Source organism: Fistularia commersonii, chromosome 8 (assembly GCF_037954325.1).
Source record: "Fistularia commersonii isolate RoL2024-O1a breed Wild chromosome 8, RoL_Fcom_v1.0, whole genome shotgun sequence".
Taxonomy (NCBI): domain Eukaryota; kingdom Metazoa; phylum Chordata; class Actinopteri; order Syngnathiformes; family Fistulariidae; genus Fistularia; species Fistularia commersonii.
In genome coordinates, this window is record NC_141291.1 from 12,824,485 (window position 1) to 12,840,162 (window position 15,678).

A 15,678-nucleotide genomic window follows, 5' to 3' on the forward strand; every position below is an offset into this window, starting at 1 on the left:
TCAGTGTCTACATAAGGTTGTGAGCAGCTAAAGTTGCAGACAAATGTCAGATTGCTATATTTTTTCTCAGATTGTCTGTCTGATCAGCTTTTGATTTCGTCTGACGCTTGAGCTGAGATCCATTTGCATGATCCTTCTTGGTGCTTCGAGCATTCCCTTCTTCTGTCTTTTCAAGAAAGAGAGATGCTTTCATTTGACAAACCAACTGAGGTCACCTGAAACTCTGTTCATTTAAAGGCGAGGCCAAAGTCAGCCTTGTCTTATAAGGAAGAGCTTTTTGACCCTTCAGGGAATCTCTTTCCTCTCAGCTACCAATATAAACGAGTTGAAATGCCACTGGCAAAATAAGAAAAAGGAAAGTGATGAAAAGCAATGGTTGTTATATTGGGCTTCAGCTCTACTTAATATCAGACATGAAGATGAGCTGAGATAGCTCAGATGAGGGATCACACAAGGACAGTGCATACTCTTTTCTTTAGAGGCAAGACGTGTAGAACTTAAGTACGACAAAAGGGGACACAATCAAAAAAGAACATTTTATTAAAAATACAAAATACAACAGCAAACAAAGCTCAGTTCGTTCCATAAAATGCTTGTTGATTTAATTGTAATCAGTGCGGAAAATTTCCTTTCTTATTAACAAATTCTATTTCCACAAAATTTCTTATTTTCTTGTGTTTTTTTTCTAGAAAGAGGCATTTTCCTGCCAATATTGTGCTAGTGCTTAGTTCATAGAGTAAATACTTTTTTTATTTTCTAAACATTACAACTGCTGACATGCAAATGAACCATATACCATAAAGTCTAATTGTTTAGCTTTATGTACAATCCTTTTACAAAATAATAGAAAAAAATATATCAATTAAATATATCCCCATATAAAAATGAATAACTTATCGAATACTTGAAGTTTAAGGATAGTCAAGATATAATGATTATCTACAAATTACAAAAAATATCAATTACTCAGTAATTTGGAAATTTACAATTAATTTATAACAATTAAGGTGCACTTAAGTGCATAGCTCTAAAATCCAAACTACATCAGTGATCATAAAAAATATGAACAATGGACTTGATTGGCACTAAATATACCAATATACAGTATAACAAACAAGATCAATTGAGAGATATCTGGGTCAGACTTGTTTGTGCTCTCTCTGAAAGATGTCACAGATGAAGTATGGATGAAATTGCCCAGAGGGCCGTCTGTTATGACACACTATCTAATCAGTGCAGATTTTAAACTGCAAATGCACATTGTTAAGGTAACAAACAAGGCACAGTTTGACTGGTGTTCATTCCACTCTTATATGGTGTCATATGTACTAAATCTATATAGAAAGTGCACTTCTGTCAAACCCCTTGCCTATTCATTACAGTACACAAATGGAAGTCACAACCCCCTTAACATGAGGTTTGTGGCACCAACAGCAGCAACTGCCAGTGTAGGTTTTCCCCCCAAGGTGAAAAGCTTTGATCGTTATATCTCAACATTCCTACAAAAGCAGAGCACACAACATGAAGATGTGATGCCCATAGCACCATGGCGAGCAGTTATGAAAAGTAATGATGGTGTAATGGCCCTATTTGCCATCCTATCATGGGTAAACAAATACTGTAAATGAAGAAAATATGCAGCACCGCATGTATGATGTGTTTAAGGACCCATTGTACACATAAATTATATTTCATCAAATAAAATAATTATGGCAGTTAAAAAAATGTAAAAATGCAACTTTACATTTTATTTACAAAAAAAAAATCAAAGTTAAATTGTCTGCTGCCATCAAATGTATGTTTGTGTCTTTAAATAAGCCATATATACAAAATAGTGTGGTCCACAGCTGATGTGCAAATCCTTACGGCATTAAAATAATGTCTCTGTGGTACAATAGGTTGTCAGCTTATACAGAGAGGAAACCTGTTTTTATTTGAACCAGTGCAGGTAGTTTGTCTTCAGAGCAGGGAAGCACATGTTATTGCTGCAGGAGCCACCATAGCTGGGAGGGCAAGCGGAGCAGGGTACACCTACTTTGTAGGGAGCCTCTCCGATCCAGTTGCCTCTGGAGGAGAGAAAAACATTGACAAATATTGTCAGCGTATCGCAAAGTGGCCAGAGATTCAACAAGTCCCATTGAGCTAACGGGCACTAAGTAAAGTTTTCTTTCTGCTTTAAAACAAAGAACCCAAGAAGAATCCAAACGAAACTATTGAGAGAGACTGATTGTGAAAAGATTGTTAAAAGAGAACATAAAAATGAATTCTTCAACAGAGAGGATAACTTAATCAGTACTATCAAAGATGATGAGTTAAAAATTCATCCCTGATATTGAAAACAGCTGCTGAAAAAACAACCCAGTATCAACTCCTGTTGCATTTAGAGGCTGGGCTGGATCGTTCACTTGAAGCATGTGATATTCATCAGTGAGTTTTCCCAGAAGTCACTACAGTGGTCAGAAAAAAAGAAACTCCAATGCCATGTAAACTGGGTAAATTCTTGTTCTATTACTAAAAACTCCAAAACAGCTACAGAATTGACCTTAATGACAGTGATTTCAGTGTTCATAGAACATTGGGATTAAACAGAAACATTATGCTATGAGATAGAAATGCAAAACATCTTAATTATGTATTGACACTATCCAGACTCAAGCTGTTTACAGCAACTTGAATTAAGACAGCCTCGTGGTATTAAGAAAGCAGCGTTTGGCAGACAGTGACCTCTGCAGACCAGAAGGCTGGGTCATGTCAACCCAGTGAGGCTTGTGTCTGAGCAGAGACCACAATTTCAATCAAAAAAAAAGGACATTATTTTTCTAGTGTGTTACTTTCACTAATGTCTCACACCAATGTGATTAAGGAGCCAAGGTCACAAGTCAGTCACAAGTCCAATTGGACTTTAAATCTTGGGTATTTTTTTTTTGTCAAGAAGAGTTATAAAGAGCTTTGGTGCTGCAGTACCTGTTCACGAGTTTGTATTGGGGTTATCTGAATCCCCTAGCAACTTGGGTGGCATTTCAAAACTTAGCAGAGAACACAGTGGTCTGTGTCGGGATTAAGCCTGCCGTCGCCTAATCGTCATCAGGTTAACAGGTTCATTAGAATTAACAGACTCTCTTAAAGAGCACATTATGAAATGATGTAAATTGATCTGTACAGTTAGTAAAGGCTGGGCCAACCAAATATACTTACTTGGGTGAGTAGTTGCAAACTAAATATGTTGCCCGTTTCCACACTGAACCCCAAACATTCATATTGTGGCATGTATGAATAGCACAGCCAACTTTGTTAGATGTTGCCCAAACCATCTGCAAAACAAAAAAAGATACCGTCACTTAGGGGATTAGGCAATTAGGGGAAGCCATGACTGATATTTCATTAAAAAAAAAAGAAATGATCAATGCACCTGTGTGTAATGGGTACACATGGGTCCATAACATCTGAGAGGGCAACGAGGGTTGCAGTCACGGGGATATGGAAAAGAGTAATCTTTGACTTCATCGTACCATGGTTTCACCAGCTGGAGAATGGATCGATACCTGACAACAGCGGAGGGCATATTCAGTGAGACACCTGTGTACTGTACATTTAATTGATTGGCTGACATTACACACATAAACACACACACAAAGAATCTAGAATACTAACAGCAACAAGAATGTCATTTTTGAAGTGTATTACTTTTGTGATAACAACACACAAATATTAATATGCACATACAGTACATATGGGTGCGTATGTATGTATAGTATATGTAGGTGCTTGTCACATTTCTTTTATTTATTGTAAAATGTGTGTTTGTGTTGGGGAGGGGGGGTACAAAAGAAATACACCCAGAGAGCTTCTGGAACAACAAAACCAGATATCCTCACAGACAAACTACCTTTCAAGATGTCAACAGGGGTATTTGGAAGGTAATTCAAAGCTTTGGATTTGGCTCTCAAATATTTTTTGATAGTTGAATTCATTTTTAAAACAATTTTCCCAGTATCCCTTGCCACTGAGAAAATTATGATGTGACATGCTGAGCATGCTTAGAGAACATGAACATATAAAAGTGTAGAATCCCCATGTAAATTAGAGGAAAAAAAACCTCCAGAAGTTCTTTTAATTACCCTGAATAGACTATTAGATAGCAGATTCACTCACTTCACTTCATTCAGGTGCCAACATGGTGGAGACACCAGTATCAAAAACGGGGGGTTGTATGTTTTAATGGTTATTGTCATCAAGAGCTTGGTGGACAAGCACAAAACAAACAACAAATCTGGTCAAGCCCGAAAAATCTTGATGTTTCCTACCGAGATCAATATCACCATATATGTTGGCTGAGGTAAATACTATGTTGATCAATATTTACTTTTTAAATTACAAGATTAATTTGTTACACACTCAACTGCAACAAGACTTTTTGTTTACGTGTTCCTATTTGACTTAATGTAGACTGTAACTTTTATGAGGAGCAATTTGATTTAGACAATGAAGATAAGTGGAACTGATAGTGATGTATTTGCGATTTTATGTTAAAACATAATAGGCCACAATTTTAACACTGTAATTTTGTTATTTTTAAGTCTAACATCAAATGAACTGTCCAATGTATTCCTTACTATTTTAAAGCCATGTGTTTCTGACATTAGATTGACGTTCTCCAACTGGTTATTACAGACTATTCAACAGTATGAAGTGAGCTCTTCTGTGACAAATTTAGCTAAGGTAAGAGCCAATTTTTTGATATCTGATTTTTGCTCCCTCTGGTTTATGCTCCAAAAAGTAAGTGCCGGTTACAAAGCCTTTGGAATAGGAGGTTTGGTCAGAGGGGAAAACTGAGGATGTGGTTGACTTACAGCAAAAATGAAGTGGAAAAAAAAGCTGTATATAATGAGGAAAAATGTTTGAACTTTGGTAAAAGAAGAACAATGCATTCAATTGGTGACCTATAAGGCAAAGAACAGAATAGAAGAAAACACCGCAAACGAGTGCCAAAAGATAGTTTTGAAAAAAAAAATAGGAAAACCACAGGTTTTATGGATTGTGTCTTGTTTCTCTCTCTGTTTGCTAATTGAATTTAGGCTCACTGAGTGATTATGTATATGCAAATCAGCATATTTGCCATCTCTATCCATCCATATTCATAAAACAAACCAAAATTTTTGTTTTGTTTGTTTGCTCATTTGAAAGATGTGATTGTCAATGTGACAATAATTAGATCAGCCTTCACATTCGTTTTCGGGTTTGATATCAAGTTTACGCACATTTTCATACACAAACCTCTGGAAAATCAGGCCCCAATGTGTATTATATTCTCTGTAGCAGCTTGGTCTCATTAGCCTTGAGCCTTTTGATTGTATCACAGTAGTGACTTTCTACACATTAAAAATTGGGATGAATATGGTTCATTTTCCACAGTGTTTAGGGAAGGCTCAGAAGATAATTGTCAGGGCTCTCTAGTGGAGAAGCTGTACGAAGGTTCAACAGAGAATTTATAAATGCTGATTTTCCAAAGTTTGGAATAACTTTGCAAAATATGGATTTTAGAGGTTTGGATAGTATCTCTTTTTCAGTGACCATTCCATGCAACAGTCAGTATAAGTTATATTCCTTTACGCCTAAGGCTGTGCCTCAATAAAATGTCAAAGCTTGGGGATGGAAGCTTATGTTTCCAAATGGAAAGTCAAGACCCACTAAAGGGATGCACCTTTGTGTTCATGGGTCATGGCTGAAAACACTGCGTTTGTTTATTTGAAGGGTCACAGGAGCATTCCTCAAGCAGTCACTAGGTCACAGTGCAAAACTTTTAGGAGAAAGAAGAAGGGGGCTGCAAAGCAACGACCATGACTGCTGAGGGAGAATTGTCCCTGAGAGAAACAGATGTCGGGGGAGGAGGTGCAGAGTCAAGGGTCACTCACCGTCCTGTCCTGACAGAAAGGTTCTGACCCAGGAACCTGAGGAGATGAGGTGGCCCGTGCTCCCATAGGCAGGCATGAGCCCAGTCCTCAGCTGTCTTTGCCAGAGTGTCATCCCACACCTTAACACATAGAACAAATGTGGTGGGAACATGGAAACTCATTACATAACAAATGTAAAAACACAGACAAATGATGTCCATATCTGCTTCAGTCAGCAGTAAGATGTGAGATAGGAGTCTCTCGGTTCATAGCGCGTGTTGTTACCGCAGCAAAACGACATCGAGTCATCCATCAACATAATTACATAAGAGGGGAGGGGTTAGGGGCTCTGTGCAGCATTCAACACTTTTATTCAACCTTAGTATAATGGTTAAGAGTATAATGGTTTAGAGCATGTTAGATATCCAAACTTGTCAGCACCTACAATCATGCACATATGGTTTCACTAGGAAGATATCATGACAAGAACAATGAGGAAACTTCCTCTAGTGACTTCACTCTCAGTTGTAACTCATTACGGCGACCACTGCAGGGAATTAATATCCTGCCCCATTTTTAACTGGCAGCCAAAGCTGCTGCTGCTGCCGTGAGCTCAAGAGGTCTCTGAGTTCTGTGGCTAATTTAAGCACCTTGGATCATCCTGTGTGCACAAATTGAAACATATATATATTATTCTTTTTAAGCTGAAAATATTTGAAGCATATGCACTTGCGTCATTGACAATTTGTCATCGACCAAGAGGAGCTTTCATCACTCCTGTTCTGTCATTATGCCACTACCATCGAGGGCAGTGGTGGGATACATGACCCTTCCTCCTTTTGGAAGTTGCTACTTTGGTGGTCTGGTGCATTGCAATCTGCTGAACAGCTGAATGTGACAGCGCACCAGGACAAAGATATACTCAAACATCATTTAGTATATTATACATCAATTAATATAAAATGATGAGTTGTCAAATAGGTACAGAAGTTAGATGCAAACGAAATGCTCATGTATCGATTAATCCACGTGCTTGATGAAAATGAATGAAACGTTTTCACTCACCATGTATTCCATATTGGACGCCGGAGGAAAGACTTTCCCTCTAACTTTGTTATGGTAATCAAGAATCGCAAGCATGTCATTCTGGCTGATGTAACGCTTCCTCCTGCTTTTGGAGATGGCATCGGTGTCCGTTCCGTAGCCGTGCACCGCGCCGAAGTTGGTGAAATTGGCACCCGGCGAGGAGGTGGACGCACCGGGGAGACTCACTGCCAGTGCACTTGCTCCGCAAGAGACGCACAGGAATATCAACTCGAAGGCAAATAACTGAGGTTTCATGTTTAGATTTAAGGAGACAGAATATCCCGCGTCCCGCAACTGATCTGAAAAGCGAGAGACAGAGAGGGGTGGGGTGGCGGGGTTGGGAGGGGGAACACGCTTAAAGAATTGTCGCTGTGTGCAAATGTTACTAGCACATTCTTCTTCAAATCTCCACAGGGCTTCGAGGACATTTTTGCAGTCTTTTGCTCTTACCTTCCTTGTGACGCCCTGTCGGCGACGTATGAGCCCCAGAAACCCAAATGGATAAGTTGATGGGCTGCTTTTCTTTTCTTTTCTTTTCTTTTCTTTTCTTTTCTTTTCTTTTCTTTTCTTTTCCTTTCTTTATTATTATTTTTTTTTTGCGCTTTGCAAACGTTTGGGAGGGCTTTCAGGGAGACGCGCGTCCTTGCGGGTTTATATAGTCTACTGCGGCGCACGATGCAGGAAGTGCTCTCTCCTCGGAGGTACTCTCAGCCCCTCCTTTTGTCACCTGAAACAAAGCATCACTTTGGAGACGTTATACGGCTTTCTGGTAACCCGTTCATTTCCAAATGTGATCGAGGCGTCTTGTTGCACAGCCGCACGACGTGCACAGACATTAGATAGACGAAACTGTTCGCTCCAAGGAAGGATGAGCACATCGCATCATCATTAAATGGCGATTCCCAGCCGTTCATTTATTATGTTTGATATGGTGAACTATCATTGAATATGATTCATGTAAATATTTTGAGTCCAGTAATGTTAAAGAAGGAAATTGTATCTCAGGTGAAGCAGCACAGTATGTTAGGTTATAAATCAAAATGTCTCATTATTTCGAATCACAGGGGATTGGAATTGCACTTCCACCTCCATGTCTGAGTGGAAGCCAACAGTTATGAGTCAAATCAATATAAATATATGCATGCTGGTTTTATGTATCCTATCAGTCTTCTTTGTCGTATTCATTATACTATAAAGATTACACTTGTTCAGTGTGTGACTCCAACTGTGTGGTTTTCCAGGGCAGATGCAGAGCCAAAGGAAAGAAAGAAATAAGAAAAAAAAACCTTCTGCAGATCATCATTTTCATTGGCAGCTGCTGAACAAATTAAAGCAATGTGACGCAGGAACAATTTTCCTCCCCCTCGTTTTCCCCCGCCCTCTTTTTCTCCTTTTCCCTCAAATCATCTTGGAAGCGATGGACTTTTCAGGTGCTGGAATGGTTGAGGGGAAATATTCCTCAATCTACACATCTCGGCTTCCACTCTTTCACTCCTGCACCTCCTCAATCTGCTTGAGGATCACTCATGACAGATTGCTTCAATATTTACATCCGTGACCTCATCAAAATGTCTTTGCCTAGGTTTTATATGCATTTATTGTTTTTGGAAACATCTGTCTGCCTTTATTGCTCTCTATCTGTCACTGCTATTATCATGGGGACAAAAATCTCTTCTTTGTTCTCAGTGTATATAGAAAAAGTTGCATACATTCGCAAGGCCTCACTTTTACTCTGGCTAAAAAGTACCACCAGCTCTTAAGAGTTAAACGGTGATGTGGACATACCCTTAACAAAGAATATGCCATTTGAGTAGCAGGTTTAAATATCTTTTCACAGGGGTTTTACCAGAAAGTTATATTATAATTGGCTTTTAAAAATATTTTTCAAGCAATAGCGTAACCCCCTCCTTTTTGGTCAATAATTACTCTGCACCATCACATCTGCTTAATATTTTCATCATCCTCACATATGGTATTCAGGCCGCTCTCAAGCCAGAACAGCCTGCTAGCCAAAGATTCTGATCGACACACTGCTGAGATTCTATCAATTGGTTTGTATCCATATTAATCCATATCATCAAATTGGCTAATATACACCTGTTTTCAAAGATTTTCATGCTCTTCTGATGTTTATTTGTAAATAGGTAGCCAAAACTCAACAATAGGGTCAGCATATTTGGTTCAATGTAGGTTGGCTCGAACCAGGATAAAGTGTGTACAGTTTGTGTACAGTTTTGCCCCTGCACACACACACACACACACACACAGACACACACACACACACACACACACACACCCACCCACACCACACACTCACTCAGTTGCAGTCTCATCAAGAGCCCCTGACAATATTTTTTCTGTCTCCAAGCGCTGGCCCTCGTTTTTACGATGAACCCAATGACTTTGAAGACGTTGCAGCATTATTATCATATTATCAGAGGAATAATTAGAGCATTATTTGTGGCATATGCTGCTCTAAGGGCCCTGGATCTGTTTTGCAAAGGCATTCTTTTTCAGACACAGCATTTATTTACCTACAACATATTGTTCCAAGTTTCCTGCTTCTCCCCCTCTCAGGAGGCCTCTCGAGGCCCAGTGTCGATGCCAGTGCAGCAGACAGAATGAGATGCAGTTGTGAGCAAGAGGGAAGACAGAAATAAGAATAGCTTGCAGACTGTAGAAACAGACCCAACAAGTTTAACAGTTTCTTGATGGCAGATTTCTGAAATTCAGCTGCAAAATTATTTAAATAAAATTCAGAGCAGTTTAGATAACCTTCTGGATTGACATGGAAAACTATGCAATGAATGCACCCCTCTCCCCCCCCCCAAAAAATGTGAAAAAAAAACATTGTGTGTCTTATTATAAAGTGATAAAAAGATTCAGCATTGCTTTTCTATAGAGTTTTTGACTTGTGTCTGGAGCACAGCAACCCAACTAACAAATCTTCTGAGGATGACTCTCACTCAGTCTCTGCTTCCAGCAGTCAGAGCACATGAGTCCAGCTCAGCTGTGCACTCCACCCAAGGATATTGTTACTGTGCTGGCAGAATCCACTGTGCATGGGAAAGTCACTAAGAGATCTACTCTTATGGGTGCATTAAAGGAAGGACCAATAGAAAGGCCTTAACCTTTAGGAATATTTGCAAAGATGATATTTGGACATTGTTACACACAGTTTGGTGATGGTTTATGTTTGGTTAAGCATTCACTCAGATTTTTTGAAACTTTTTTTTTCAGTGTAGGTTTAAATTTCAGCTGGATGAGATGCTTCATATTGTGACTGCAAGAAAAAGGATAGGACTGATGTCAGCATATCAATCAGTAACTGGAGGCCTCTTAGCTTAGCTTAGCATAAAAGTTGGGGAAACTGCTTTGCACTGTCTGGCTCAGTTATATTTCAGACTTTTTTCTGGACTAAGCAAGTCTTTCTGGAGTTTCCACTGCTTGCTTAACCCCACTATAATGACAAGGCAGAATATTATTATTCTTACTATTTTATATCATTTTGTTCTTTTTACCTTTGAGCAGTTCCAGATTTGCCATTTCCACCTGTTTGTGGTCCTTGCGCTGAGCTAACGTAACATTCCAGTTTCAGATATCTGGATAGATATGAAAGTTATGTCAAACATTGACATTAATTGTAAGCCATGAATTGAATTATTATATTTACAAAAGGGGCCAGAGTACTTCAAGCTGGCATTGAAAGTCTAAATAATGTAAATGTATGGAGTTCACAAAATTTACTGGCTTTTGTAGAGGTTATTGTACTGAGGCTGCTCATGGGCTGGGAAGTTGTGATGTCATGAGTTGTTTTTTGTTGGCTAAGGGGCGAAAATAAATTGTTACATTTCATGAGTGGTTTACATTGGTAAGAAGCCCAGTCTGTACTTCAAGCTGTCCAGGCTGCTTTCTTCCACACACAGCTGTTAAGCATTGTATCAGTGGAATATACAGTTACATAGCAAATACAGTATGTTTCACCCAGTCCACAAAATTACAGTGGGGCAAAGGCTTGTCAACAATGAAAAAACCAAAGGGTGAGAAAGTTTCAGTCCTGTGTCACCACTAGAAGTTCAGAGGAGGATTATTACTCCTCCCTTCTCTGAAGTGAAATAAGCACAGTAATTAAGTCAATAAATATGTGAGTCTTGTGATTAAAGTGTGCCCTTGCTGAGTTTCACTTTAATTCAAAATTAAATTCCTGCTGTGTTTGTTCTCCACACAGTGAGGTGCAAACACAATATCACTGATAAAGTTTTTCATAGTGTCCAGCTGAGACTGGCTGCAATGCCCATTGGTAAATAGTACAGTTCTTCCTGCTGCAACAACACCCAATATAACCGCGAGCGACATAGCCTTATGTTTACTGAACAGCTACCTCCACAAACATGACCGTAGAGAATCGAATCCAGACGGGATGGTTTCTTAAGTTGTTGTCTAGCTACAAGTCTTGCTGTTATTTGCCAGCTTGAGGGAATGTAAGGTAACTGTGGAATCTCTATCAAGAGGAGGAAGCAGAATGTAATGACCATTAAGGCAGCATTAAGCATGCACAGATGACAAATCACTCCATTGAGACGACGAATATGCTGGAAGTCTGCAGAGTTTGTGGAAAGATTTTGCAGCAGAAGAAACAGATGATTCCGTGAGGTAGATTAAGAAAGACACATAGCTGATGAGTAAAAAAAAAATTGCTCACTATCACCTATAAGAAGGGGCCCGTTAAGAGTTTTAAATAAGCTCAGCAAACATTATGTACAACATACACAATTTTACAATTTTCCCGTAACACTCTCTAGGCTGTGGGAAAAATCTGAGGGATTACAAGGTGGGGTGGAGTGGGGGTTGGGGTTCTTCAGGAATAAGTCACTTGGGTTGTGTATCTATTTTTGACATGTTACATTCCTTTGCCCACACATATTCTCACCCATCTATAAGACATTTACAACCATCTTTGATGGTTAGACCTTGTAAGACGGGACACAGACAGGGTTGTGGTTGCACACAGACATTTCTCAGGTTCAGATGTCAGCTGAGAGAGAAACAGGCAAACATGAAAAATCCAGCAGAGCCTAAAGTTAGAGCTAAGATGTTTTATGATGTATCTTCATGACAGCAGGTAACAAAAACTATCACCTGGGACTCAGAGGTGAGCTGCCAAAACCAAAACAACTGATGCAGAGTTTGAAAAGCTGTTATGCTTTGCTGCAATGTCAAGAAATTATTCATCATCACCAGACTGTAGATAAAAGGGGAAAATGTCTTGTATTTTAAAGGCTATAGTACAGCTTATTATTGACATGGTATGTTATCATATCATTTACCAGTAATACTGTACTGAAATTGCATGTTTGTTTTTCAATTAAAACCTTACAGTTCTGGGAAGCCTTTGCTAATTTTTTCTCCTTTACATTTACTAGTTTCTCTCACACATTTCCAATGTAATTCGACCCTCAACTCATGAAGATGCAGATTTTTATCACCCTAACCATACAAACAAAATGAAGCACATTTGAAATATTGGGCCTTTAATGTGGATGACATGTGGATAAAGATTAACCTCTGCCTTTAGATGTGAAACTTGTGCCAGAACACTTTATGTGTAACTGTATGAGGGCTGGGATTTCAGTCTAATTTGTAAGCTTTGCATTACTCATCTCCGGCAACATTCACATATCAAGTTTGCGTTAAATGCCCGAGTGTTCATTTAAATTGCAATTTCAAGGGCAAATATGATTTAGCACTGAACTTCTCAGTCTTCTTGGGAGCAGCAATGGTCATATAAGTATGCTTTCTGTCTGATGAATTGGCCTTAGGACATTCAACACGACAGATGAGCAATGTTCTTGGCCCAGACAGACATAGCTATGCAGGACCCCTGGGACTCTTACAGTATATGCACCTGTTGTATTGACGTATTGTTAGGGGTTATAAACAAAAAGAAAAAAATTGTTCAACGTAACATTCCCAACTGTATTATTGCTGTGAATCCCACTCTATTATGCATCAAAATATTCCAACATGAAAACAATGCTTGAGTCCCATTACCTAAGTTGGTGGTTTAAGATCTGATCCTTGCTTAGTTGGTATTTAGTAACAGCTTTGTGGCTGGAAAGCACCGGAGGAAGGCTCCTCCAGGAGAAATTACGTCCAGAGTGCAATGGTGACATCTCTACCATTCATCATTACAGAGTATGCAAATTGTTATGTGGGATTTTTCTGATGTCAGCTTTCCTCTCTTGATCCTATTAGCAGCTACCATCGAGAAAACTTTGTTCAATAACACAAATGACACCATTGTTGTTGTTGGAGTGCGTTTTTTTTTCCACGATAAGTATTGACCATAAAAAAAAAAACCTCAGAAAAACACAATTATTGTTCCTTTAAAACAGTACTGATGAAGCACTGGTACACATATGTTTTTGAATTACTTGAAAAACTCAGTTACAAATGCTTTATTCTTGATTAAGAAGCTACATGGTAGAGTTTATACTGTAATTCATACTTAATGTGTGAGGGATTCATAGTCTTTAAATGGAACATATCATGGCCAAATGTGTGATTCAGGAGTTGTTTAGAAAAATTCTTATCATATCTGTATGGACATGTAAAAATTGACAAGCAAAAATGTGTACATTGTAAGTGCATTGATCCATATAATGATTACATTAACATGAACATAGAGAGAGAAATGGCAATCACTTTGCCTATTGGTTGCTGTGAGTTACATAGTTAATCCTGAGCATACAGTTCATAAATTATTTCACTAACTTTAAAAGAACAACTCCAAAATAACTTGCTTGTTTAAATTTATATGATTGAATCACTGATGTTTTAACTTAAACAAAAGTTAGATGACCATTTAATTTTTTCTCATATTTCAGTTGGTCATGCAAATTGAATGCTGTTTTTCTTGAAATATAATCTCAGTATGTAATGTATAGCAAATCATTGTGAAAGAATCGCTTTAAGTTCATTAACTGAGTTGAAAAACACACAGTTACACTTATAACAACATAAGACCAAGGCTCTGTCTGAGTCTTTCCTCGGTTTTGTCTGCTCCCCGTAGTTGTTTGTGTGTGATTTTGGCATTAGGAATGACAGAAATCTGGATATCAGGCCTTAGACGTCAGGGAAGGAGGCCATGTACTTAAAGAGCTTCAATCTGTCATTTTTAGGCATCTCATATGTGATTTGTGAATAGAGAAAGATCAGTGTTCTGTAGAGACAGGCTTTCCTACTTTTTCTGACTTTGTTTATTTACCTCTTTGAAGTTTCATAGTGTTCTAATGACGTCCGATCAGCCCTTATAACACTGTTACTACCAGCAGGCAATGACGTCACTATTTTTCTTGGATTTAGTTTATCAGTAAATGCTGAAGCTTTCTTGTACTCTGTGTTCCATGAAAGTAATAGATTTTAAGTTAAGATGAAGCAAAGTCTCAGAGGATTGCTTAAAATCCCTTTTGACCTCTTATCTTCGTCATGCTCACAGCAAACGTTGTGTTTCCCAGGTTTTCCCAAGTGAAGCTGACGGGACAGGTCAAAGAGTCTCATGTTTTATTTACAATTTCCCAAATACTACGTATTTTTCAAATCAAGGCTGTCGAAATGCCTGTCACTGTCTGAGCCTGGCAAGTGCTCTGTCTATTCCGCAGATGACAATGTTAGTCACTTGCTTTAAGACCATGATTCAAACTAAATTATTTCAACAGCTTTTGAAAGACAGCCAATGGATTTCGGTCATAAACATTCATAGTTCTCAGAAGATAAATTGCAATGACCTTGATTGTTTTTTTTCTCCATTTAAAGGCATTAACAGGTTTCAGTTTGTTGCTCTTTATACCCCCGAACTTTGTTGTCTGTCATTGAAATGTTATTGCTCTGAGAAAATGACTGATGAGACTCACAAAAGATCCGGTATGGCACAATCCCCCAAATGAGACTCAGAGGAAAAAAATGATAAACCATCTCTTTGCTTTTAATGTAAAACATTTAAGCTTTTTTCACACGTGTGGAGCAAATCTAAAATTGGGGGTGAAGGAATGATGTTTTTCATGCACTTTGAGTAAAATGAAAACATTAATTCACTCTCTAACCTGAAAGATAAATTTGTTCATCCTCAAAACTTTCTATATGTATTTCTGATTGAAAAATATCCTGGCTTCTTACCTTGCATAAGTTTGTTAACACTGTCACTGTGGACATATTAACCTGCTGATGTAGCCTCAAAGCACTGCTGTGATTAAATAACCACTAAATTCATTTACGTGACTGTAGAGTATTTCATCATTCACTCTCACCCTCATTTCTGCAGAAAAGGTGACCTCAGATGTTTTGCTCTGTAGTTGTATTTGAGGCTTAAACCCCCTGCAGCAGGTAGCATCCCTTGTGAGAATTTACAGCTTGGTATCTCTAGTTCAATGCAAACAAACCAGCAAATACTGCCAATTATCAGACTGAAAATCCAAACTTACACACACTGACCACTTTTAATTTATCCATTTTCATTAAACCAAGATTTGGATCTTTTTTTTTTTTTTTTTTTAAACTGAGTATAGATATATTTTTGAACAGGCACAAATCCAATCTCCAACCAGATATTCACAAAGCAAAGCAATATATGCTTGATTTTAGTTAGAGCCATGCTCATCATATTTATTAAACAATTGTGTATAACAATTCAGGCTGGTATTGT

General features: G+C 38.4%; 1 protein-coding gene across 1 annotated transcript; it reads right to left on the reverse strand.

Annotated features, from left to right (window-relative positions):
• Nucleotides 1-519: 519 nt before the first annotated feature.
• LOC147231990 (peptidase inhibitor 15-A-like) lies at nt 520-7,570 on the reverse strand. The gene is made up of 6 exons (XM_086151232.1): nt 7,428-7,570; nt 6,957-7,276; nt 5,913-6,031; nt 3,410-3,542; nt 3,196-3,311; nt 520-2,066 (listed from the first exon to the last, which is right to left on the reverse strand). Exons 2-6 carry the CDS (start codon nt 7,230-7,232, stop codon nt 1,931-1,933), a joined length of 780 nt encoding a protein of 259 aa, XP_086007358.1. The 5' UTR covers nt 7,233-7,276; nt 7,428-7,570; the 3' UTR covers nt 520-1,930.
• Nucleotides 7,571-15,678: the final 8,108 nt, after the last annotated feature.